At 37.6% G+C, this 25,720-nt stretch overlaps 1 protein-coding gene across 1 annotated transcript; it reads left to right on the top strand.

Annotated features, from left to right (window-relative positions):
* The first annotated feature begins 20,359 nt into the window (after positions 1-20,359).
* Positions 20,360-21,854, top strand: LOC149185103 (uncharacterized). The gene is made up of 2 exons (XM_089415550.1): positions 20,360-20,565; positions 20,789-21,854. Exons 1-2 carry the CDS (start codon positions 20,360-20,362, stop codon positions 21,852-21,854), a joined length of 1,272 nt encoding a protein of 423 aa, XP_089271676.1.
* The last annotated feature ends 3,866 nt before the right edge of the window (positions 21,855-25,720 follow it).

The raw sequence follows: 25,720 nt of genomic DNA, 5'->3' as shown, positions 1-25,720 counted from the left end.
GGGATAACGACCTTATTCCCCCTTTGGTGGATCTCGAACCTCCTCTCCATCACTATAAATTTGTTCTTCACTTTCCTCAATGGGTTGGTCATTTCCGGTTGCCATTATTCTTTTCAGTTGTTCTTATATGCTACCAATTTTTGAAGGAGAAATGATAGCATGTTAGGTTTGACTTAGACTTGGAACCATCTTCAAGGAGGCCTTCAACATCAAGGCACTAGTTGTATGCTTCCCTCTATAATTTAATCATTAATACAAAGCATGTTTTACTTACCATAAGCTTGTCTTTGATGGTTTTCTTAGTACAATACTCCTTGATATGTTGTATAACTTACATTGGAATGAATATGCTATGATATCTCTTGTTTTTGTCTTTAGATCTCTCTTGTAGGTATTCATATGCAAGGAATAGCGAGGAGTGAGCCTGGGAGCTAAGGCATCAGGATCATCATCAAAGGTCGATCGCATAAGAGAGAGGTAGCCTATATCCCTTTCTCATTTGTCATTTTGATTTTGGTTACGGAAGTTTTCTCGTTTTGACATAGTTGTTACAATACCCACACATTGGGTTAGAGGGATCAATTCTATCTATAGAAGGGACTGTTTGCTTAACAAATCCATCTGGTTGTGAATACAATAATCCTTCACCTCTCTCAATATGGAGTCTCTAGCCTCTATAAAGGCTTCATACATACAATATCATGGATAATTACCATGGATTTCCAATTACCATACATCCAATACAATGGGCTTATCACATTATCCCCTAACTACTTGTGGTCCCATGCATTATGTGGGTTAACCAATTTATTTATTAATTATGGCCCATGTATTTATTATCCTTACATTATATTACTTCCTTTGGGTACCTTCCTCTATATCCAATAATATCCCCACTAGGCATACTACATTCCACTCCCCTTAAACATGTTTCTTCCTTGAAATGAGAGAATACCACAAACAATAAGATCTACTCAAAAGAGTATTCTATTGGTACCATGCACGTACATCTATCCATCCAAGAGAAATGTGATTACTTGATCTAGTTGATGCCTCACTCGCTTGAGAGGGACATTGTTTCTGGTGGTTCCTCTACATCCATGTGTTATAGGTGGTTCGTTTCACCTCTCTATGTGTCATCCTGGGGTTGTTGTCCTTGCTGTTAATTCTTTGTCCCCTCTTTCATTGTTGCCTAGATGGGTGGTCTGGGTGGTGATATGTTGAAGGTGTATCTTTCTTGAATTTGGCACTTGATGGAGCTTGCGTAGTATCAAATTCATTTTGTGGTACCTGGTCATGTTTCTTGTCTTTTGTTTTACTTCCACCCTCGACTCCTCATCTAATGTGATAGTACCTGCAATTTTTCTTGCTTCGGACTCCTTCGAATCTACCTGTTTACAGATGGAAATATACTGAAATGTAATTTTCTTCTTTTTATACTAGAGCTTCATGAATATCTTCTACACCTTAATATTTACAGTACCAATGGATTAAATCTAGGGGTATCCAAAAATAATATCCACATCAACCATATCTAAAGTACAAAAATCAAAATGCAATATATAATTATCCAAGGAAATTTTCAAATCTTTAAGAACTTGCACCTCCTCATTATCAACCTATGTGTGCTCCATTTGTTTTGTTGGGGCTTGCAATCTTTTACCCAATTGAACATTAATACAATTATGCTTGCAACTAGAATTGCTAGACATAGTGATCTTCTCTTTCGAATATATCCATGAACATATAATAAGGAAATATTAGTAGAAAATGAGCCTTTATGGTTCTTATTTTCCTTCTTACTATCATGAAACCACTTGTTCAATTTTTTTTTTTCAATCTCCTTATCAGGAAGTGTCTTTATTTGATCATGTTTAAGTGATTTTAACTATATTACAGCCTCATCCCTAAAATCAGATAATGGTCCTAATTCCCAAGCTAGTGTCCTTTGGGAATTCTTAGATGTTAAGTATTCTTCAGTAGTAGGACCATTACCTTTTCCTGTAAAAAAATATCTTTCTAGAACCCATAAAAATAGAGTAAGAGTTTTGAAGAAAATCACTTACTTTGGCGAAAATTTGAATTGGTCAGAACCTTGTCAATATGACTCAAAATCCTTAATATAGCATGTTTTTGGAAATGGAATGACCATCTGCATTTTCTACTGAGATTTAAATATCTATCTGAGCACTCTGGAAATTCAAATTCGTGCTGCAACTATCCCATTGTCACAAAAAATTCTGAAAAAAGAGATGATTTTAAATCAACGATATCTCCTTCATCCGGACTCTGATTCGACCAATTGTTTTTTTGAAATTGGGTAATTTTTTAGGAAGATCTAAGATATGCAATATATTTTACGAATTTCTACACAAAAACTACAAAAATTGATAAGAGAGCCACTTTCCATGAATTGACATCAAAACAATTTCTACAACACAGCTGATTTTAAATCAATAATATTTCCCTCATCCCGATAATGATTTAGCTATATTTTTAAAATTGGGTATTTTTACAAGGAATTAAGATATCCTATTTAGTTTTTCAAATGTTATAACAAAGGTTCAGATTCGGTCTACAAATGCATCGCCCAACATTTCCTTCAAAAACTGAAAAACAAATCTCCCCCTCTTTTCCCAAGAAAGTGCTTTGATACCACTTAATATAGATCTTACCTGCAAGTATATTAAATTCAAAGTATTCCCATGAAATAACATGATATATGATAGAACTTCAGAACTTTATTAATATCAAAACCCTTGAGGTACGGTAACACCATACAACTACTCCTTAAGGAAGAAGAACACTCCACAAACCATATGCTTGTCAATAAAATAACCCTTCACCTCTCTCAATAGGGGTTCTCTAGCCTTTATATAGGCTTCATACATACAATACCATGGATAATTACCATGAGTCACCAATTACCATACATCGAATATAATGGCCTTATCACTTTATTCCCTAACCACTTGTAATCCCATGCATAATGCGGGCTAACCACTTTATTTATTAATTATGGCCCATGTATTTATTATCTTTACATGATATTACTTCCTTTGGGTACCTCCCTCTATATCCCATAATATTCCCCCTAGGTATAATACATTTTCTCAAGTGAATGCATTTTCCATAAATAAGAAAGTGATATTTGGGAATGAAAAACAGTACAAGGGGATTTTACGGTGCAGGGAGAAAAAAAAAGTTGAGACAATCACAGAAAAAAAAGATCACTTAGATCTTACCAAAAGCAGCGAAAAAAATACAAATTTCATTTCCAAAATTCATTTGTTAGTAGAATAGAAGAGAGACCAAGCTAATGATATTAGGAAGAATAATTAGGTCTAATCAAAACAAAAGGAACCTAGGACAAAGGAAAATGAAAGTGAAGATACTTCAGCAAATAGAGAAAAGAGCAGTAAGGAAATGTATGGCCCAATGACCACTACACTTTTGTGGCCATTTGTTATGAAACCAGCTCACAAAAAGATAGAAAAGATAGATCAACGCCTTAAAATTCAACCTCTTCGAGGGGGCAACCTCCTTTACATTACACAAATGAATGATTCTTTGATGATTCAAATGACAAAACATCCTTTCTATATATAGGAGTCTAAGGAAGCACAATATAACCGAGCCAACCTAACAATAATAATATAAAGCCACAAAAATAACAATAGAGGGATTCTATGGGGCACAGTAATAACAATATGGCGACAATAGGGGCACACCAATATTAATAAGGGATACAACTACAGTAGTAATGGGGTAATCACTAGTATTATAGGGACCTAACATGCCCCTCTCCTTCAAAAAAGTGTTGTCCTCAACACTTGAGTAGTTCTGGATGCTTCTGTATAAAATTTTCATCCTCCGATGTGGAATATTCAGCGGATAAGTTCTTCCACTTGATAAGATACTCCAAAATTGATCGATTTCATAGCTATCAAGTTCTTGTTTCTATGATTGCTTCCGGTTCCAATATAATTTTTCCTTCCTTGCCAAATTCTGGCAATATTGTTTGAACTGGGAGCTTGTCACCTATAACCTTATTTAAACATGAAACATGGAAAATTGGGTGCAATCGAGAAGTTATAAGAAGCTCCAATTTGTAAGCCATAGTACCAATCTTTTGCAACACCTTGTACGGACCATAATACTTTGGTGATAATTTATTATCCTTCTTAGCTTAGTTGAGGGACATTTGCTTATATGGTTGTAGCCGTAGGAATACCCAATCACCTATAGCAAAAATTCTTTCACTACGATGTTGATCTGCCTGTTGTTTCATTCTATTCTTTGCCAGCATGAGGTTATCCTTTAAATGTTGGAGGACTTGTTGTTGATGTTCGATGTGATGTTCCACTGCTTGAACCTTATAATTTTCTCTTGAATATGATGTGATGGATGGTGGCTGATATCCATAAAGTGCCATAAATGGGGTCATTTTTGTTGCTATATGGAAGGAAGTGTTATACCACCATTCAGCCAGAGGCAACCATTTGACCCATTGTGTCTGTTTATCAGATATAAAGCAGTGGAGATATCCTTCCAAACATTTGTTTACTATCTCAATTTGCCCATCAGATTGAGGATGATAAGATGAGCTATGAGCTAACTGAGTACCAAAACAAGAAAATAATTCTGTCCAAAAATTTCCAGTGTAAATGGGATCTCTATCGCTTACAATAATCTTTGGGTTTCCATGTAGCTTTTGAATTGTTTCCATAAATGCAGTAGAAACTGTATTGGCTTTAAATGGCTGTGATAATGCACAAAAGTGTGCCTACTTGGTAAGTTTGTCAACTACCACCATGATGATACTCTTTCCCTCAGACTTGGGTAGACCTGTGATAAAATCCATTGAAACCTCCTCCCAACGTTGGCTTGGAATAGATAAAGGTTGTAATAGACCCGGTGTCTTAATTGTTTCAACTTTATTTTGTTGGCAAACCAAACATTCTGCCACAAACTTTTGAATATCTGATTTAAGGCCATTGCAAAAAAAATCCTTCTTAACCCTGTGGTAAGTTTTTAAAAATCTTGAGTGCCCTCCTAAGGGAGAAGTGTGCAATTCCATAAGAATCTTTTGTTTTAGTTGGGAATTGTTACAGAGGTATAAGTGATCTTTGTACCGTAACAAATCATTTTGCCAGCTAAATGTATCAGATGTATTGGAATCTTGTTGTAACTTTCGAATAAGTGCCCACACTTCTTCATCATTCTTCCATTCCTCCCTTGCTTCGTTTATCCAATCTGGTTGGATAATAGAAATGGCACACAACAATGCTTCCACATCCTCATCCTTTCTTGAGAGTGCATCTGCCACCACATTTTGCTTCCCTTTTTTGTAGATGATTTCAAAGTCATAACCCAACATCTTTGTGACCCACTTTTGTTTCTCTTCAGAGGATAATCTTTGTTCTAAAAAGTGTTTAAGGCTATCATGATCATTTTTTACCTTGAAGTGTCTTCCCATTAGGTAGGGTCACCATTTGTTAAGTGCATGGAGTATTGCCAACATTTCCTTCTCATAAATAGCTTTGTGTAAAAACTTTCCCTTGATTGGACAACTTTCAATTTCATCTTGCATTAAAATAGCACCAATTCCATTTCCTCAAGCATCACATTCCACAATAAAGGTTTTTGTGAAGTCCGGTGTAGCTAAGACCGGTGCTTGGCACATTGCTTCTCTAAGATGTTCGAAGGCCTTTGTTGCTTCTGGAGTCCATGAAAATGCATCTTTCTTCAATAATGTTGTTAGAGGTGCTGCTATTCTCCCATAATTCTTAACAAATTTCTGATAATTCCCTGTCGACCCAAGAAATCCTCACAGATGCTTTATGGATGTGGGGATTTTCCATTCCATAATGGCTTTAATTTTGCTAGGGTCTACCTTAACTCCTTCATGAGATACAATATGACCCAGATATTCCACCTCTTGTACTCCAAAGAAGCATTTGGATCTTTTTGCATATAATTGTTTCTCCTCCAATAGTTTTAGCACCCTGTCAACATGTTCAACATGATCCTTCCAAGACATGTTGTAGATTAGTATATCATCAAAAAATACTAACACAAATTTTCTAAGGAAGGGTTTAAAAATGGAATTCATCAAACCTTGAAATGTAGAAGGTGCATTGGTAAGGCCAAAAGGCATGACCAAAAATTCATAATGACCCTCATGAGTTCTAAATGCTATTTTCAGAATGTCTTCAATCTTCATTCTGATTTGATGATATCCTGAACGAAGATCCAACTTGGTGAAGTAAATTGATCCATGCGATTCATCCAATAATTCATCAATGACAGGAATGGGAAACTTATTTTTAATAGTGAGCTTGTTGAGCTCCCTATAATCTGGACACATGCGCCATGATCCATCCTTCTTATGCACCAATACTACTGGAACAAAGAAAGAACTTTGACTAGGTTGAATTATACCCGCCTCTAGCATTTCTGCAACCATACATTCAATTTCACTCTTTTGGGCATAGGGATATCTGTATGGCCTGATGTTTGGAGGAACACTTCCTGGAATCAGATGAATAACATGATCACGATCACGAATAGGTGGGATACCTTTGGGAGTCTCAAATACCTTGGAATGATTGTCCAAGACTTTTTGGAGATATGGAGAAATAGATGATTCCAATGTGGAAACATCTAGGGAACATAATTGTGCAATTACACCTCTTTGTTACTTTTTTAGAAGCTTTGTCATACCATTAGAGCTGATTATCTTTCCTGGTTTCCCTGCAATACCCCTTAATTCAACTTCCTTTCCTTCAACATAAAATTTCATGAAAAGTTCTTGAAAATTAAAAGCTATTGTACCCAAGGATTGTAGCCATTGGACCCCTAGTACAACATCAACACCTCCCATTGGAATGGAAAGCATTGGGCTATTCAATACATATTATCCCATGAATAGCTTGATATTATGGTACTTTCTAGAGCAATTTTCCGTTCCTCCATTTACAACCATCACTTGACACTCTGGTGCTGGATATAGGAAGCAATTCAATTCTTTTGCTATCTTACAATGAATAAAATTGTGGGTACTTCCTGAATCAATCAACACTATTACCTTTTTCTTCTTGATTAGTCCTTCTATCTTGATGGTTTGAGGAGTGGTAATTCCATCCAATGCATTACAAGATATGGTCGGATTCATTTCTTCTTTATCTAGGCTTTGTTCCTGGAGTATATCCTCTTCTTTTGACCTTTCTTGCTCCTTTTCTTCTTCCTCTTCACAATCGATGTAGAATAATTTCTTCTCAGCACACTTATGACCTTTAGTGTATTTTCTATCACAATTGTAACAAACAACTTTTGCCTTTTTTCTTCCAATTGTTGTGGTTTCAACCTTATAGGTTGTGGAAGACTAGGGGCAACAACACTTTAATCTTTATAGTTGTGAGTGGTATGCTTCCTGGTTGCCATAATTTTGCTTTCCATTTTTCTTGCTAACCTGAATTCCTTCTGTAATGAATCAGGTTCCCAAAGGCGAACATCATGTTGGATATTATCCTTTGAAGTCCCTATGAACACATCAATCCTATGCTCCTTTGGAATATTTTCTACCCTTATGTTCAATTTTTGGAACTCCTCAATGTGCTCCATTATTGAACCCTTTTGTTTGAGACTTATCAATTGGCTAAAAAAAGTGTTGCTTTTTGTATCCTCATAATGTGCTATCAATTATTTCATAAAAATTGCCCAAGTGATAATTTGTTTACGAGAGCAAAGCCATTGATATCATACAAATTGATTTGGTTCCAAATATAAAGTTGCAATACGTACCTTTTGTGTGTTTTGCACATTATTGAGATCGAAAAATTGCTCTGTTTGTAATATCCATGTTGCGGTATCTTTGCCATCAAACTTCCTCATATCGATTTTTGGAATATGGTGGGTCTTTAGTCCAACATTAGAGTCTAGGAAATCATGATTAACATTTCTTTTGTTTTTATCATGATTTTCCTTTACTACCCTTTAACCATTAGTAAGAATTTCTTATAGAAACTTTGCCAAATCTGTCTTCAGATATTCCATGCTTGTCTTCAAATCTATCTTCAAATTGTCCATCTTAGATTCCATGTCATTCATTTTAGCTTCCACGCACTTTATCTTAGATTCCACACCATTTATCTTAGCTTTTGTTATCTTTTGCGACAATGACATTTGTTGCACTTGGTCTTGTAATTTTGATATATCATGTAGCATTTCTTCCTCTTCTTCATGAATCATGCTAGGGCTTTCAGGTTGCTTACTAGGTGTTTTCATTTTATTTCCTCGAGGAATTAGTTACCGATAATAATGCTCTACTATGCCCTTTGAATTCTTCAAAATAATTTTCAAACCAAGCTTAAGAAATTTTTTTAAAAAATCTACACACCTTTTTTCACTTTGTAGGAGCTCGATATTGCCTCTGATGTATCTCTATAATTTCAGATCATCCAATTTTGAAATTGCGACCTACATTAGTCCTCTATGTCCTATTTCCAATGTCGCTAGTCTGATCCAAATTGGATTCTCCAAGGAAGAGTTATGCGAAATCTCCCACAGTGACCTGATTATAAACTATTTCAGTAGTGCGAACTTGTATGATATTCCACGAGTCACTGTTTCGACCTTTTTCTCTAAACAATATATAAAAGAAACTACAGTCTGTTCTATTTCTATACCTTCTTACGAAATTTCAATCCAATGCTCAGAGAGAATGTTATGATGATTTTCCCCAGGTCATCTGTTTGGAATGTAATTCAGGAGTCTACAAAAAGACCAACTTCCTCAGATCATATCTCCGTAAATGTAGTGTGGAAAGCTCTGAAATTTGGACTCGAGGTTCAGTGTGATTTTGTCTCAAACGGTTTTTTTTTTTAGTTTCTGAAACGTAGCAGAAAAAAGTTATAGCGAAAATGCCATGATCACCTATGTGGATCAGTGAAACCCTACAATCCAAAGCTCTGATGCCAAATGTTATGAAACTAGCTCACAAAAAGATAGAAAAGATAGATCAACGCCTTAGAATTCAGCTTCTTCGAGTGGGCAACCTCCTTTACATTACACAAATGAATGATTCTTTGATGATTCAAATGAAAAAACCTCCTTTCTATATATAGGAGTCTAAGGAGTCACAATATAACCTAGCTGACCTAACAATAATAATATAAAGCCACAAAAATAACAATAGAGGGATTCTATGGGGCACAGTAATAACAATATGGGGACAATACGGGCACAAAAATATTAATAAGGGATACAACTACAATAGTAATGGGGTAATCACTAGTATTATAGGGACCTAACATTGTTGAAGCTCTGTGTAAGTGAACTCATGGGCATTAAAAAAAAAATTGATTATAATGAGCTAAAGGGGCAACATGAAGTTGTCAAATTAAAAACAAAATTCAAAGTTAGTCAGAAACTTGAAAGGGAAAACAAGGTTCTCAAAGAGTAGGTAATAAGCCTACAAAACAATTTGAAAAATGACAACAAGAGTTGATCATGCCAGAGCAAGAATTAGAGGAAAGGAAGCCAGTAGAAGAAAAAGACACAAACACAGAGAAAAAAAGTAGAGAAAATCAGATGGAAGATATTCAATCAACAATTGCAAACATGGAAATGAGAGAAATAAAATTAAATAAATAAAGCTAAATGTTGGGTGCAAGTGTTAAAGGGATTGTTGGTGTAGCAAAAGGAAACTACAGAGAGACAAATCAAGAGGAAAATAGGAGAAGAAAAATATAGGAAAGACAAAGTGATCCCCAGAAAGATCTTTAATTTGAAATTGTGATTTTCTTATGTTTCAAAACTAGGTTATTGCACGAACTATTAGAACACCACTTAATCACATAAACTATAAAGCATGGAAAACTGACTAATAATGTTGCAGCATAATAATAGAACACCAAACATGTGTGAAGGAAAATGACACAATAATTTGATAACTGACTTCGGCTATCTCAAAGCCTACATCTACAGGCCAAGTTTTCAATAAGAGGCCTTTATGTTAGAAATTTAAAGAAAAAAATACATCAAAGTTACATGAAAAAGATCCCTAGATGGTCCAGTTGTGTTCTTCTCGACCTCAGAATTCTGACTTAACTAACAGCTTAGAAAAATACCACTTGTAACTCTTGGAATAATCCTGCAAAGTTTCGCCTCTGAATCTCTAAAACTGCACTAAAACTTTTCTTTGTTGAACAAAATGTCATAACCCCTCCTCCTTCATGGAATTACATTACATGTATATGTAGCGTTGGTAACTAACCCACATATCGAAAACATAGCAATGTATTAAATTGCATATCGCTTTGTTATAACCATATAAAAATATGGTGCAATGAAAGGTATATATATAACAATGTTACATAACAAATTGTACATGCTGCGGACCCATGGCATAAATCGTTGAACTGCATATTTAAACATAGCATAGTTGTGGTATTACATTGGAGCCCGTGGCATGTGAACGCGGTGGATGCAAATGATTTCCATAGCCTCCTGGGGTGACGATGGAGTAGTGGAAACATGTCAAGAGCATTAAACTACATATAAAACCTAACATATGATGTTACAACCCATGGCTTGGAACGTTATAACATTTCCAGCCATTTCTGTGGCACTTCTTGTTATATCGCGCCATCTGAGGTGTAATCCCAATACTTCATTGCCACCAATGACTTGTCATTGGTACCCATGTTAACTCCGCTTACCAAAGCCACCATGTAGCATATGTTTGTAATTAAATTTTGTTTTCCATAGCTTAAACTTATATCCATTTTCCATTCTGTTATATAGTTTGTACATAGGCTTTTGGTTAATAATCAAATGTGCACTATACATGTTTAGTAAGAAAATCACCTTTTAATCCATGTGACGTGCATTGATTTGTCACAAACTTCAACAAGCCATTTCTCATTCATTCGGAGGAAAAATGCACCCATTCAAGTTGTATTGGAGTTGTTTATGTGAGATCTATGGAATGTCACTATTTCCACTTGAATCTAGTAACTTTGACTTTTAGGCTTTTTCTAGATCCTTGACCAATTTTGGATCATTTCCTCATCATTTTCGGATCATTTCCTCCCTATTTAGACCTTTCGGAACTCCAAAAGGCTTAAGTTCCATAAAATAAGTGTGGGTTCCATTTTCCCACTTGCCCTGTATCTATCCACTTTGTTCTAAACCTATACACTTTACTCATCCATACAATCGTCAGCAAAACACACAAATTGCAGAATATATCAAGTCCTTTTTCACGCACATCTACATTCATATTTTTTGTTAATATCTAGGCACCACTAAACAGTAATAAACCCATTAACAACATTGAAAGTATTGACATAGATGAAACCATACCCTGCTTTCCTTTCATAGTTGAAACAAAACTCAACTTATCATGCTACAACTCTTGTTGATGTACAATTTTAGATTCCTTAAGCATATCTATCTGTTTGTAATTAACTTTATTGATCTCTTTCTTAGGTTCTTTAGATTGTACCACAACATCTTTACTACCATAAGCTACTTGTTTTAACTTGTCAACTATAAAAACAGATTTATTTGCTTTTGTGCGATGAGAATGTACAACATATTCAATTCTTTTTTTGAACAAGTGATATTGATTCTGTTCCCTGTAAAAGGTCACTTTTCTATCATATAGATACGGGCTACCTAAGACCATCCCACATGTATCTATTTTTACCACATCACACATCACCTTATCCTTAAATTGAGAAGTTATTGCAAATGGTAACATGCATTGCTCAGTCACTTATAATTTAAGATTTCTTCTTGTTTAAGTTAAAGTATATGATTTATGATGCCTTATGGTTTTTAATCCCAGTTTCCTAATGATGGAGGAGCATCTAGACTTAGCTAGCAATGTGATGGTTTGTTCAAATGTTGTGGCTAAATGAGTTGAATTTCATTGACTTGAGTGGTAGAAAGTCGGTTTTGGTAGAGAGGATTGGATCTCTCTAAAATGATCTCTACTTCATTATTGTAATAATTAGAAAATTGCATTATTTTAGACTAAGGGAAAAGTTGTTAACATAGGTGTGCAATAGAGCTTAAGAATAGGGATTTGATTGTTATATTGATTAAAATAGAGATCAAGTTGTCAGTGCAGTTAGAATAGGATTTGACTCATAAAAGAGAAGAAAATGTAAAGGAAAGGTATTTAGCTGAGATGATTGAGAATTGAGTGAGAGGCGAGAGTTTGAGTGATAGACGGGGTTTTGAGATTGAGACAAAGGTCAAATAAATTGTTGCAATTGAGTCAAGAGGGCCAAGACTCTGTAACTTCTATTATATTGAATAAATTGATTCTGTGTGCAACTGTGTGTTAATCCTAGTGCAAAATCGCGTTTACATATGTTTATCTGCGTTTTGAAACATAACTGGGTATTTCCTCTATTTTCATGCTTTAATTGTAGATCTTAGCGTCTATGTGTTTATCATTAATCGCAGTAATTTAGTGTTAATGGGTAATCTTGGAATTAAGCATTAAAAATTTATTAAGGGATTTATTAAAGTTTGATTTAATGCACATGAGTTGTATTGGAAATGCGGGAAGTGGTACGTGCCTTTCAAGTGGTAAGTGGTAATATTCCAAGTCTGCACGATTAGCTTGAGCATTCGACACGTCGCAACCAGAGGAGAGAGAAAACCTATTTTTCACGTGCCTCTGAAGTGATAAAGACCATGCTTAAATCCACACAAAATCATGTGACGACCATTGGATTGGACACACAGATCGACGGTAGGAAATCAACGGGCTAGTTAATGATTCAACGTGGGACCAACGTGCTTAGGGAAAAAAACGAGACCCTCAGAATAAAGCAAGCCACGTATAGAATCTGCTTGAACACATCTGATTGTGTTACACATTAACCAATAGTCCATTTTTAATACTACCACCTTATTATGATCAACCTCCTACGTCATTTCTAGTATCAGACCACATAGATTGAGTTTGACTGCAGTGAACATGCCACCGAGGAGGGGAGCTAGCATAGGTTGAGGAAGGCCTGAAACAAATGCAGTTATTCTGGAGAAGATCTGGAGTCTGCGTACAAGGATGGATATAATGGAAACTTCTCAGAGGAGAACACCTGATGAAGGAGTTACCAGTGTTGCAGAAGAATCTTCTGAGGAAGAAGACGAGGAGGAAAATGAAACTACCAAAGTTATCAAGATGTTGGCTAAAGTAGGTGGAAAACTAAAGGTGGAAATTCCCGTGTATGAAGGGAGTCTCAATGTAGAAGAGCTGATGGATTGGTTCAATTCATTGGACAAATATTTTGACTATGAGGAGGTTGATGACAAAAAGAAGGTGAAATTTGGAGTTACCAGATTGAAGGGTCATGCAACTATTTGGTGGGATGAACTACAAGCATCCAAAAAAATAAAAGGAAAGTCCAAGATCAAGCAATGGGACAAAATGGTGATTAAAATGAAATCTAAATTCATGCAAAAGGATTAACAGTTAAATCTTTTGAAACAGTTACATAATTTAAGGCAAAAAGGAATGTATGTTAAAAAATATACATAAGAGTTTTATAGATTGAGTATTAGAGCAAGACATGCAAAGGATGACATGGAGAAGGTAGCCAGATATATCAATGGCTTAAGATATGACATACAGGATGAGATCAGCTTGCTGAGCCTAAAGACCATTGAAGTTTCCTATCAAGCAAGTTTGAAGGCAGAAGAGAAGATGTCGAGGAAAAAAATTAGAGGAATAGAGGGAAAAGTTCAGTAGTAGTAGAGGAACTACCAGATCAAGGTTTTAGCAACATCAGAGTGGCGCAGGAAGTTCAAGTAGTAGACCACCACAGAGGGGATATTTTAATAGAGGAATATTTGCAGCCAGAGGAAGAGGTCGAGGAAGAGATATTCAGTGTTACACATGTGGAGAATGGGGACATGGATCATGGGACTCTCCTCATAATAGAACAACAAGTCAGAGGAATGTGAATGTGGTTTAGGAAAGGGAAGAAACACCTCCAATTATAGAAAAGGAAGAATCCCCTGAAGTAGGAGAATCCCTATTGTTGAAAAGGGTATTGCTTAAGGCAGAGAAAGAGACTAGAGAACCAGCTCAGAGGAAGAGTTTATTCAGAACTGCATGCAAATCCAAAGGTAAATGTTGTAAAGTGATAATTGATAGTGGAAGCATTAATAACCTTGTTTCTACAGGGATGGTGGACAAGCTAGGATTAGTGAAGATAGTACACCCCACTCCTTACAAAGTGTCATGGTTGCATAAAGGACATCAGATTACTATGACAGAACAATGCAAGATAGAGATACAAATTGGTACTTATAAAGATGTGATATTTTTTGATGTAATGCCAATGGATGTATGCCATTTATTTCTAGGAAGACCTTGGAAGTTTGATTGGAAAGCTATTCATGATGGGAGGAAAAATACTTATACTCTAGAGAAGGATGGAAATAAACAAACATTGCTACCATTGAAGGATGAAGCTGACAAAGGAGCACCTGGAAATAAAGTTATGCTAATGAGTGGAAAGGAGCTATTGCAAGAGGTTGGAAGAGGTGAAGAAATGCATTTTGCTGTCATAGGGAGACCTAAGGTAATTTCGACTTCCACAAACTTAGATGATTTACCTGAAGAAATCAAAACTCTATTGAATGATTTTTCTCATATTATTATGGATGAGTTGCCAAATGCATTGCCACCAATTAGGAGTATTAGTCATCATATTGATCTAATACCAGGAGAAATTTCTCCAAACAAAGCAGCATACAGATTAACTCCTCAAGGGAATGCAAAGGTTGGAAAACAAGTGTAAGAACTCATGGATAAGGGACTAATCAGAGAGAGTCTTAGTCCATGTGTTGTACCAACAGTACCCAGTCCAAAGAAAGGAGGTGAATGGTGTATATGTACAGATTCCAAAGCCATAAACAAGATCACTATCAGGTATAGGTTTCCTTTACCATGCATGGATGATTTGATGGATTGTTTGAATGGGTCAAAGTATTTTACTAAAATAGATCTGAAGAGTGGATATCATCAAATAAAAATTAGAGAAGGAGATGAATGGAAGACTGCATTAAAACAGATAGTGGGTTGTAGAGTGGTTAGTGATGCCTTTTGGACTCACTAATGCACCTAACGCATTCATGAGATTGATGAATGAAGTCTTGAAGGAATATGTAGAAAAGTTTGCTATTGTTTACCTTGATGATATTATAGTTTTTAGTAGAAGTAAAGCAGAACATCTAGATCATTTTAAATTGGTTTTAAGAACTTTGCAGAAAGAGAAACTACTTCAATGTGTGAGATGAGAGAACATACAGGGAGAGCTTCTTCACGGGAATGGATCTGGTTAGGGTTTCGAAACCTAGGCAGAGGGCGGAACCGCGCACAGGTCTCGGTTAGGTGAACGGGTCAGAAGCTCTGCACAGCTGCCGACGCGGGAGGAGTAACTTTCTGCTTCGTCAACTGGCAGGTGGAGGTTCTTTGAGCATTGGTATATGCTCTTGTATTGTAAGTTTAATCTCATTACTGTTACTATCTTTCGCCTGTTTTCCGTTTACAACAAACAAGCTCCCGTGGAGGTTACCTACTTTGACTATCGGTTGCATTGGAACGGCTCGAACCATGGTTAACTCCACCGAGTGTTTAGCCCTGGACCCAGATGTAGAAGACCTCCTCTCCATGTGGGGCAAAGAAATCACTGCTCAGAACGTCGAGCATTACTTTGGATCCTTCGAACTACCAAGCCTGGAGGCGGTATCACAGGTGGGAAACCATCAGTTTTTGTCTCATGGTAAGGATTCGGGTTACGGGGGTCACATTTCTGGTTCAGAGGGAGTCCCCAAACAAGTCGCGAAAGCAATCGTGTCGAGAGGAGCGAATGTGGAAGGTCTGCCCACTGACCCAAAGGGAAAAACTCAGATTACTCGGTTTACATCCTCCAAGGGTCTAGAAGACATTTCCCACTTAGGGCTTTCTGCTGACATTGAACATCCTCGGGCTCCAGGAGTTTTTACCTCACTCACGAGGGATACCCTTCCAAGAGAACCCCAAAACCAAATAGGTTTTTCAGCAAGTGATCCTGGAGTTTCTACAGTAGGGGGGCAGGCAGGTACTGATGGTTTGGAGTCTAATTACTTTCCCTCTGGGAATGGCGAATTGGGGTTTTTGGGTCAGTTCCCGTCTCAGCCGGAGACAGAACCCCTTGTGGGCACTGCACAGATAACATCTGAAAGGAACGATGGACGAGAAGGCATAAGACCGACGGAGGAAGAGTGTAGGTACAAAGGAGCAAAAAGGAAGCCGCAAAGACCCATTGGATCTCAGGCGATTGCAGGCAATTTGATCCTTGGGATGGAGGTGTCCATGGTAGAAGCCCTAGCTGTTGCAGACTGTACCTTGGTCGGCAGGGCTAGAGGTAAGAAATTTACTTCTGATTTTCTTCAAAATTGGGGTGAGAAATGCTTTGTAACAGATAGGCCTTTACAGTTTGAAGCATTGGTACTAGCAAAAGGATGGTTTAAGCTTAGATTCGAAGATAGAGAATCGGCAGATTGGGTCCTTCAGCGAAATTGGCACATAGGGAACATTCCAGTTCTGCTAAAGAAATGGACCCCTCTATTTGATGCAATTAAGGAGAGAACGGACGAGTTCCCCGTTTGGGTGCGTGCTCCGGGCTTACCATCTTTTCTATGGACAGAGGAAGTGTTCAAAACTATTGGTAACAGGTTGGGGGCTTATCTGGAAGCGGATATGACCTACTTGACAACGAAAAACAGGGCAATAGCTCGCATACTTGTCATGCTCACCCCGAGTGGAGGATTGGCACAAAAAATCAACCTTCAATTCGATGACTATGTATACGAGCAGATATTAGACTATGAATACCTGCCTTTTAGATGCCATAAGTGCCATGAGTATGGGCACTTGGAAAAAGATTGCCCACAGATGAGAAGAAGAAGACATTTCTGAAGGACTACAGCTTATAGAGATAATGCACAAGCAGAGGTTCAGATGACGATGGAGCACGATATGCCGAGTACACAAGAACCAAAGAATTTGGAGACAGAGGAGACTGTTAAGGATCCAGCGGATGAAGGAGTACAAACTCAGGAGGCTGCTGTGGCAAATGTCTTGAATCCAGAGGTAGCTGTGGAGGAAATCGAGAAAGAAGCGGAAGCAGTGGAAGGGTTTGTTGAAAATGCAAATCAAGTTCCAATCGACGAACCGGAAAAGGGTATGTCTTACGGGACTCCTATTTCATCTCTTAATCCTCCTGAACATAACTCTGTAAATGTTAATATTGCATCCGTATCATATCATGAGCAAGATAATATTAATGATGATAATATGGATCATATAATGTCATGTCCGAATGTGGAATCCATAACTGAAACTTTACCGTCCCTGGATATAAATTGTGAAGATAAATGGCCTCCCCTCCCCCTCACTGTAACACGACCTCCTTGTCCTTACAACCTGAGATCTTTGGGAGGGAACCATGAGGGTCAGGGGTCTTTAGGTGGCCTGGGACCGATCCATTTACAGAACAGTTCCAAAATCAAACGAGGAAGGAAATCAGACATGTCCAAGGCAAAACTAAAAGCCAAATTGGATGTTGCAGATGGTAAACAACATTCGATCCCGGGGGTTCTTAGAGCAGTTCATCCCCCAGAGGGTGTTATAAAATGATCCTGACATCCTGGAATTACAGAGGTTTGGCCAGCAAACCTAAAAAACTGGCCTTGAAAGATTGGATAACTAATTCTAATTTAGATGTTATTTTTCTGCAAGAAACACTGGGGAAGGCTTCTGAGATTGAACCTATGCTTAAATCCCTTCTGCCTGGGTGGTTTTTCACTGCTATGGATGCCTCTGGCCATTCGGGGGGCATTGCAATTGGTTACAGAGAAGGACGGGTAAAAGTCATCAATCACTGGGGGATGAAAAATGTTATGGGCATGGAGATAATCTCCCCAGACTTCTCCTTTCCCATCACCTTGGTAAATATCTACGGGCCATGTCAGGGCAGGGAATCTTTCTGGGAAGAATTGATGACAAAATCTATTATGAAATCACACTTGATGATCTTGGGCGGTGATTTAAATTTTTCCATGGGTAGAGCTGAAGCTTGGGGTCCATCTGCGAGAGAAGATCCCCTTACTGATTTTTTCTACAACCTCATCTCGGAGAAGAATTTAATTGATCCCTCCCCGATTAAGCTTAAGCCTACTTGGAGGAATCGTAGGATGGGAGAAGGCCGGATTGCCAAAAGGATAGATTGCTTTCTGTTAACGGAGTTATTATCTTTTAAAGCTCCTTTGATTAGACAGTGGGTGGAGGAAATAGGGAATTCGGATCACTTCCCAATTTTCTTAGACATTTCTATTCCTCCTCACAAACCTCCGGCCCCATTTAAGTTCAATCCAGCCTGGCTCCAAGACCCTACTTTTGACAATCTGTTTAAAGAAACTTGGATTCACCCTGATATCAATGCTGGAGAGGATAAAGGTTTTTTGTTCATGGAGAATTTAAAAAGACTGAAGAAAGCTACAATTTCCTGGGCAAAGGATAGAAAATTAAAACAAAATGAGGAGATGATCAGTATAAGGGAGGAGCTAAAGCAGTTGGAGAGTATGGAGTCAGATGGATACTCCTCACAAGTTTCAAAGGACAGAATCCTACAATTGGAAAAGCAGCAAAACAAAATTCTTCTGGATAGGGAAGAAGAGTGGAGGATCAAGAGTAGGGCAATTTGGCTAAAATCTGGAGATGAGAACACTAGGTTTTTCCACAATTTTGCAAAAGGAAGGAAATCTTCAAATACTATCTGGCACCTTAAAGATGAAGAAGGGAGAGAAGTCAGTTCCTTTCCAGAGCTTTCTGGCTTAGGAAAAAGACATTTTCAAAATATTTTTGCAGATTCGAGAGAGGCTACTATTGCAGAAGTTTTCAAAACTGTACAAAGTTTTCCTAGATTCGTTGAGGAAGATGAAGCAGAAGATCTTACAATTTCGGTCACTAAGGAGGAGATTGAAACAGCTATGAAGCTTATGGACAAAGACAAAAGCCCAGGCCCTGATGGCTGGACTATAGAACTGTTTCTCCATTTTTATGAACAAATTGGAGCAGAGATAACTGAAGTAGTTGAAGAGTCCAGGCTGAAAGGAGTTGTCTATAGACCCTTTAACTCAACATTTATTGCCCTTATCCCCAAGAAGGATGAGCCGGAAAGTTTTGAAGACTTTAGACCTATTTCTTTGTGTAATTGCATTTATAAGATTATTTCAAAGGTTATAGCTCTCAGAATTGCACCAATTCTGTCAAGAAATATATCAATGGAACAATTTGGGTTCCTGGATGGAAGACAGATACATGAAGCCATAGGTGTAGCCCAGGAGGTTATCCATAGTATCAAAATGAAGAAAAAGAAGGGAGCTGTTCTTAAAATTGACCTTTCCAAAGCATATGATAGAATCAGCTGGCTATATCTAAGGATGCTACTAACTCATGTGGGCTTCAGCTATCCTTTCGTCAGTTGGATCATGGGGTGCATCACAAATGTTAGCTTTGCTGTACTGGTCAACGGAGCAGCCTCCTCTTTCTTCAACAGCCAGAGAGGCCTCAGGCAAGGGTGTCCATTATCCCCTCTCCTGTTCCTCCTCGTGGCAGAAGGGCTCAGTAGACTGATCCACAAAGCCAGAAGAGAGGGAAAGGTAAAAGGTATCGAGGTAGCAATCAATCTCTACATCACCCACCTTCTTTTCGTTGATGATATCTTGATTTTCACCAATGGTAATGGTAGTGAATTAAAGGAGTTAAAATGTATATTTGATCTTTTTCTAAAAGCAACTGGAATGCAGATTAATTTGGGGAAATCTCAAGCATGTATGGCAGATTTTGAAAGAAGGGGAAGGAATCAAATGGCTGAACTATTTCCTTTCCCTAGTCAATCTCTGGAAGCTCCCTTCAAATATCTGGGCTTCTGGTTAAAGCCTGCTGCATACAAAAAAGATGATTGGAACTGGCTCATTGCAAAGATAGAATCCAGAATATCTCACTGGAGCTTTAGATGGCTGTCCAGAGCTGGTAGGTTGACCCTTATTAAATCAGTCCTATTAGCCATTCCAGTGTATTGGGCAGCCCTAACTTGGATTCCCAAAGGAGTAATGGAGAAAATTAGAAGAATCTGTTGCAGATTCCTATGGGCAGGAACAAAGGATCCATCGGGTTTACCCTGGTGGCTTGGGACAAAGTAGCCAGACCTAAAGAATGGGGAGGATGGGGGATAAAAAGACTTCCTGAGTTCAGCATTTCACTAGCAGCAAAATCAGGATGGAGGCTAATAACCATGGAAAACCTGTGGACAAGGGTGGTGAAAAGGAAGTACATAGACCCAATGCCTCTGGAAGATTGGATCTGGAGTCAAAACAAGAAGGTAAAAAATTCTTCAGCAGTATGGAAGGCCACGGTGGAAGCCTTCTCAGTGATCGAGCAAGGTTTAGCTTGGAAAGTGGGAGATGGGAGACAGATCAGGATTGGTAGAGACCCTTGGATTGGATGCAACGAAGCTTTTGCTTTATCCCCAGGGCTTCTTCGACACCTTGTTTCTAAAGGTATTTCATCACTAAATCAGGTGGAAAGAGCTGGACAGTCTACTATCTGGGGATAGGCTTGGAAGGATGATGAAGAATTAGGGTTAAACATTAGATGGAAGAATGAATGGGAGGGGTTCATTAAAGAACTGCAACGATCCAACGTCAGGATCAAGGATGAACCTGATTGCTTGCTGTGGGCACAAAGCAATTCTGGGGAGTATTCCCCAAAAGATGGTTATTCCTTTCTAATGGGAAAGAAAGGTTGGGGAGTTCTGGATTGGTGGGCCAAAGACATATGGAAACTAAAATGCCCTGCCAAGTCTAGGCTCTTCTTCTGGTGCATCTTAAAAAGGAAGGTTCCAACATGGAAAACATTACAGACAAGGTTTTTAGCTGGGCCAGGGCGATGCCCCTTATGCAAATCGGATGAGGAAACCATCAATCATCTCTTTACCACTTGTGTTTTCTCCAGGAAGATATGGGAGGAGGTCACTGTTCTTCTCAAGGTCAAAGCTCAGTGGGGGCATGATCCATTGGATGTTGCTTGGAGGAAATGGTGGCAAACATATCCAGAAGGGAATATGAGGAACCTGCCCCTTATTTTCTGTTGGGGAGTATGGCTTGCCAGGAACAAGAGTCTGTTTCAAGATAAGGATACCCTTTCTTCTGTTATAGCCACTAATATATCAGCCATATATTCTGCCTTGCCTCCACCCGAGGATAAAAAATCAAAAACAAAGCAAAAACATATCAATATTCAAGAGGGCATTCCGTGTGGTTACTTTGATGGGGCTTCCCAAAATAATAGAGCTGGAGCCGGACTATGCATACACATCAATTCGGAACATTCATTAAAAGCTTCTGTTGGGTTGGGTACAGGCACAAACAACTATGCTGAACTATCGGCTTTACGATACCTTTTATGCTGGCTCCATCACAGAAACATCAACACCATTCAGATTTTTGGAGATTCACTTAATGTCATAAGCTGGGTCAATGGAACTGCAACTTGTCAAAACCAGATTTTGAAAACAATTGTTGAAGAAATTTCTTATCTGAAGACATATTTTAACAGGTTTTCAATTTGCCATATATACAGGGACAGGAATGAGGAAGCAGATCAGCTATCTAAGGCTGGTCTACAACAGGATCCGGGCAGTTGGGCAATAGAAGAGACCAGACAGGGGCAGTCTTACAGGACAGATCAGCCTCCATATGCACAGCCTCTATGATCACAGTTTTTATTTCCATTTTTGACAGCACTTATCTCAGATATTGTTATCTGTTTATATTATTGTATATATCTTCCTTTACAGACTTATTATCCGGAATATAGCATACAGTTAACAGACTCACTACATTTCTTTTGTTATATTATCACACGGTTTCAGACAGTTTCTATTTTTGATATTGTATGGGGTTGTTTATCCTTTGTAGAAGGTGACCCCAGGTTTCATATGTCACGATATATACTGACTTTACATCCTCCCGGGAGGAAGACTCTTACCGGTTTTTTACAACAGCAGAATAGCTCCCTATGGGTTGAGCAGATTGGGATCTTTTGAGCCACTGCACGGCTTAAGATCAATTTGTATAAAAACTTTTTATAGTCATTAATAAAAAGTTTTGCTTTTTTCCTCGGAAAAAAAAAGAAAGAGAAACTACTGATAAATCTCAAGAAATGTAGTTTCATGAAAGAAGAATTAATTTACTTGGGATTTGTAGTTTCTAAAGAAGGGTTGAAAGTGGATCCAGAGAAAGTCCAAGCAATTTGGAACACGCCTATTCCATGGAACATATTTGAGGTAAGAAGTTTTCATGGTCTTGCAAGTTTTTATAGGAAATTTATCAGAGGTTTTAGTCAGATTTGTGCCGCAATTCTTGAAACAATCAAGGAGACTAATCAACCATTCAAGTGGATAGAAGCAGCTGACAAGAATTTTAAGTTGTTGAAGAGGAAAATCACAAATAAACCAGTTTTAGCTTTACCTGATTTTCAAAAATTATTTCAAGTTGAAATAGATGCTAGTGGAGCTGCAATTGGAGCAGTTTTGAGTCAGGAATAGAGACCAATAGCATACTTTAGTGAGAAATTAAATGAAGCTAAGAAAAAGTATTCTTCTTATGATAAAGAATTTTATGCTATTATGCAAGCCTTAAAAAAATGGAGACATTATTTACTACTAAAGGAGTTTATATTGTATTCTGACAATCATGCATTATAGTTCATAAACAACCAACTAAAATTGAACTAGAAACATGCCAAGTGGGTAGAGTTTTTGCAGAGATTTACTTTTGTGATAAAACACACAGGTAGTAAGTTGAACAAAGTTGATGATGCTTTAAGCAGGGTAAATTTCATTGTGCAAGAATTAAAAGTTGGTGTTGTAGGATTTGAAGAAATGGTTGAAATGTATAAAGATGAGGTAGATTTCAAAGATATTTGTACAACAATACAAAATCCAATAGTTCATAATAGAAGTCAGTGATTAGATTATCTTATCCAAGGAGGTTTATTGCTTAAAGGCAACAAGTTGTGCATTCCCAAATGTTCTATGAGGGAAAACATGATAAAGGAGAAACACAGTGGAGGATTATCTGGTCACTTTGGACAAGACAAAACCTTTGCTCAGGTAAATGCTTTTTACTATTTGCCAAAGTTGTAGATTGATGTTAAGAGATTTGTTGAGAAGTGCAAGATATGTTAGCATGCTAAAGGGAGAAGCCAGAATACAGGATTGTACCAGCCATTGCAAATACCAGACTAACCATAGGATGCAGTTAGCATGGATTTTTTTTTGGGGTTACCTAAAACTCAAAGGGGGAATGATTCCATATATTTTGTGGTAGATATATTTTCCAAGATGGCACATTTCATTGCATGTAAGAAGACTAGTGATGCAACACATATTTCTAATCTATTTTTTTCAGAAATTGTAAGATTACATGGATTGCCTGTAAGTATTGTGTATGATAGAGGTACAAAGTTTGTAGGGCATTTCTGGAGAACTCTTTGGAAGAAAATAGGTGCTAACCTCAGTTTCAATTCAACATACCATCCTCAAACAGAAGGATAGACCGAAGTGGTAAACTGAAGCTTGGGGAAAAGATTGAGAAGTTTAGTGTATCAAAATCCTAAGTAGTGGGATTTAGCACTAGCTCAGGCTGAGTTTTCTTATAATGACACTCCAAACTGAAGTATTGGAATGAGTCCATTTCAGATTGTTTTTGGGATGAATCCAAGAGGTGTGTATGAGCTCAGAAATTTGGGTAAGTAGGAGACAAGAAGTGCAAAAACTGAAGATTTTTCAGAGCAGATGTAAAGACTACAAGAAGATGTCAAAGGCAGATTGCAGGAATCCAGTGGAAAATACAAACAGAGAGTTGGTGTGAAAAGAAGAGAGAAAGAATTTCAAGTGGGAGATTTAGTGATGGTGTATTTGAAGAAAGAAAGATTTCCAGCTAAGACTTGCAATAAACTAAAAATGAAAAAGATAGGACCATGTAGAATTGTAAGAAAGTTTTCAACTAATGCTTATGAAATTGAACTCCAAGAAGGAATTGGAATATCACCTATCTTCAATGTTGCAGATTTGTATCCATACAAAGAGACAGAGATAGAGCTACAGAACAAAACTACAGAAGATGAAGTTCAAACTTTGAACTGGGAAGAACAAATGCCAAAGAGGATTAAGAAAGAGGTGGAAGTTGTTTTGGAGAAAAGAGTATGATCTAAAAGAACCAAAGGACATGTTTATTTTCAATATCTAGTTAAATGGAAAGGACAACCAGTGGAGGATGCTAGTTGGTTGACAACAACAGAGTTGCAGAAGTATGGAGTAAATCCTAAAAGTCGGAGGAATGATTCTTTTCTTCCCCGGGAGTCTGATGCAGGAGCATCTAGAGTTAGCTAGCAATGTGATGGTTTGTTCACATGTTGTGACTAAATGAGTTGAGTTTCATTGAACTAAGTGGTGAAGATTTCGTTTTGGTAGAGAGGGTTGGATCTCTTGAAAATTATCTTTACTTCATTATTGTAATAATTAGAAAATTGTATTATTTTTTATTAAGGTACAAGTTGTTAGCATAGGTGTGTAATAGAACTTAAGAATAGATATTTCATTGTTAGACTGATTAAAATAGAGATCGAGTTACTAGTGCAGTTAGAATCAGATTTGACTCATAAAAGATAAGAAAATGTAATGGAAAGGGATTTAGCTTAGACGATTGAGAATTGAGTGAGAGGCGAGAGTTTGAGTGATAGATAGGGCTTTGAGATTGAGACAGAGGTCAAATAAATTGCGGTAATTGAGCTGAGAGGACCAAGACTCTACAAATTCTTTTATATTGAATAAATTGATTCAGTGTGCAACTGTGTTAATCCTGGTGCAAAATCTGGTTTACATCTGTGTATCTGTGTTATGAAACTTAACTAGGTATTTCATCTATTTTCCTGCTTTAATTGAAATATCAGCATTTATGTGTTAATCATTAATTGCATTCATTTAGTGTTAATGGGTAATCTTGGAATTAAGTGTTAAAAAATTATTAAGCACTTTATTAAAGTTTTATTTAATGCACAAGGGTTGTATTGGAGAAGCGGGAAGCAGTATATCACGTGCCTTTCAAGTGGTGGGTGGTAATAATCCGAGTCCACATGATTAGCTTGATCGTTCGGCAGGTCATAACCAGAGGAGAGAGAAAACCGCTTTTTCGTGTGCCTCTGAAGTGATAAAGACCATGCTTAAATTCACGCGAAATCACGCAACGACTGTTGGATCGGATGGACAGATCGATGGTAGAAAATCAAATGGCTAGCTAGTGATCTCGCTGAGTGATGACTGTTAGATCTGGAGAGAGGATATCAATGGTGTAGACTGAAGCACCTGTTTAAAAAGGGAAAGTCAACATGGTACTGACGTGGTTAGGGAAAAAAACGAGACCTCAGAATAAAGTAAGCCACATATAGAATCCGCTTGAACACATCCGATTGGTTGCACATTAACCAACAGCCTATTTTTAATACTACCACCTTATTTTGATCAACCTCTGGCGTCACTTAACCACCTTTTCTGAAATTAGGTTAGCTTGAGATCCA

Source organism: Pinus tabuliformis, chromosome 3_2 (assembly GCF_031772625.1).
Source record: "Pinus tabuliformis cultivar Carrire ecotype Pingquan chromosome 3_2, CPIR1, whole genome shotgun sequence".
Taxonomy (NCBI): Eukaryota; Viridiplantae; Streptophyta; class Pinopsida; order Pinales; family Pinaceae; genus Pinus; species Pinus tabuliformis.
The sequence above is the reverse complement of the archived record's forward strand: the minus strand, read 5'-3'. Positions and strand labels throughout refer to the sequence as shown.

Excerpts from the sequence above, each read along its gene's own strand:
- LOC149185103 (XM_089415550.1), top strand. The coding sequence starts at position 20,360 with ATGGAGGCTAATAACCATGGAAAACCTGTGGACAAGGGTGGTGAAAAG. Across the intron at positions 20,566-20,788 it reads TGGGAGACAGATCAGGATTG|GATCAAGGATGAACCTGATT; the intron begins GTAGAGACCCTT and ends ATCCAACGTCAG.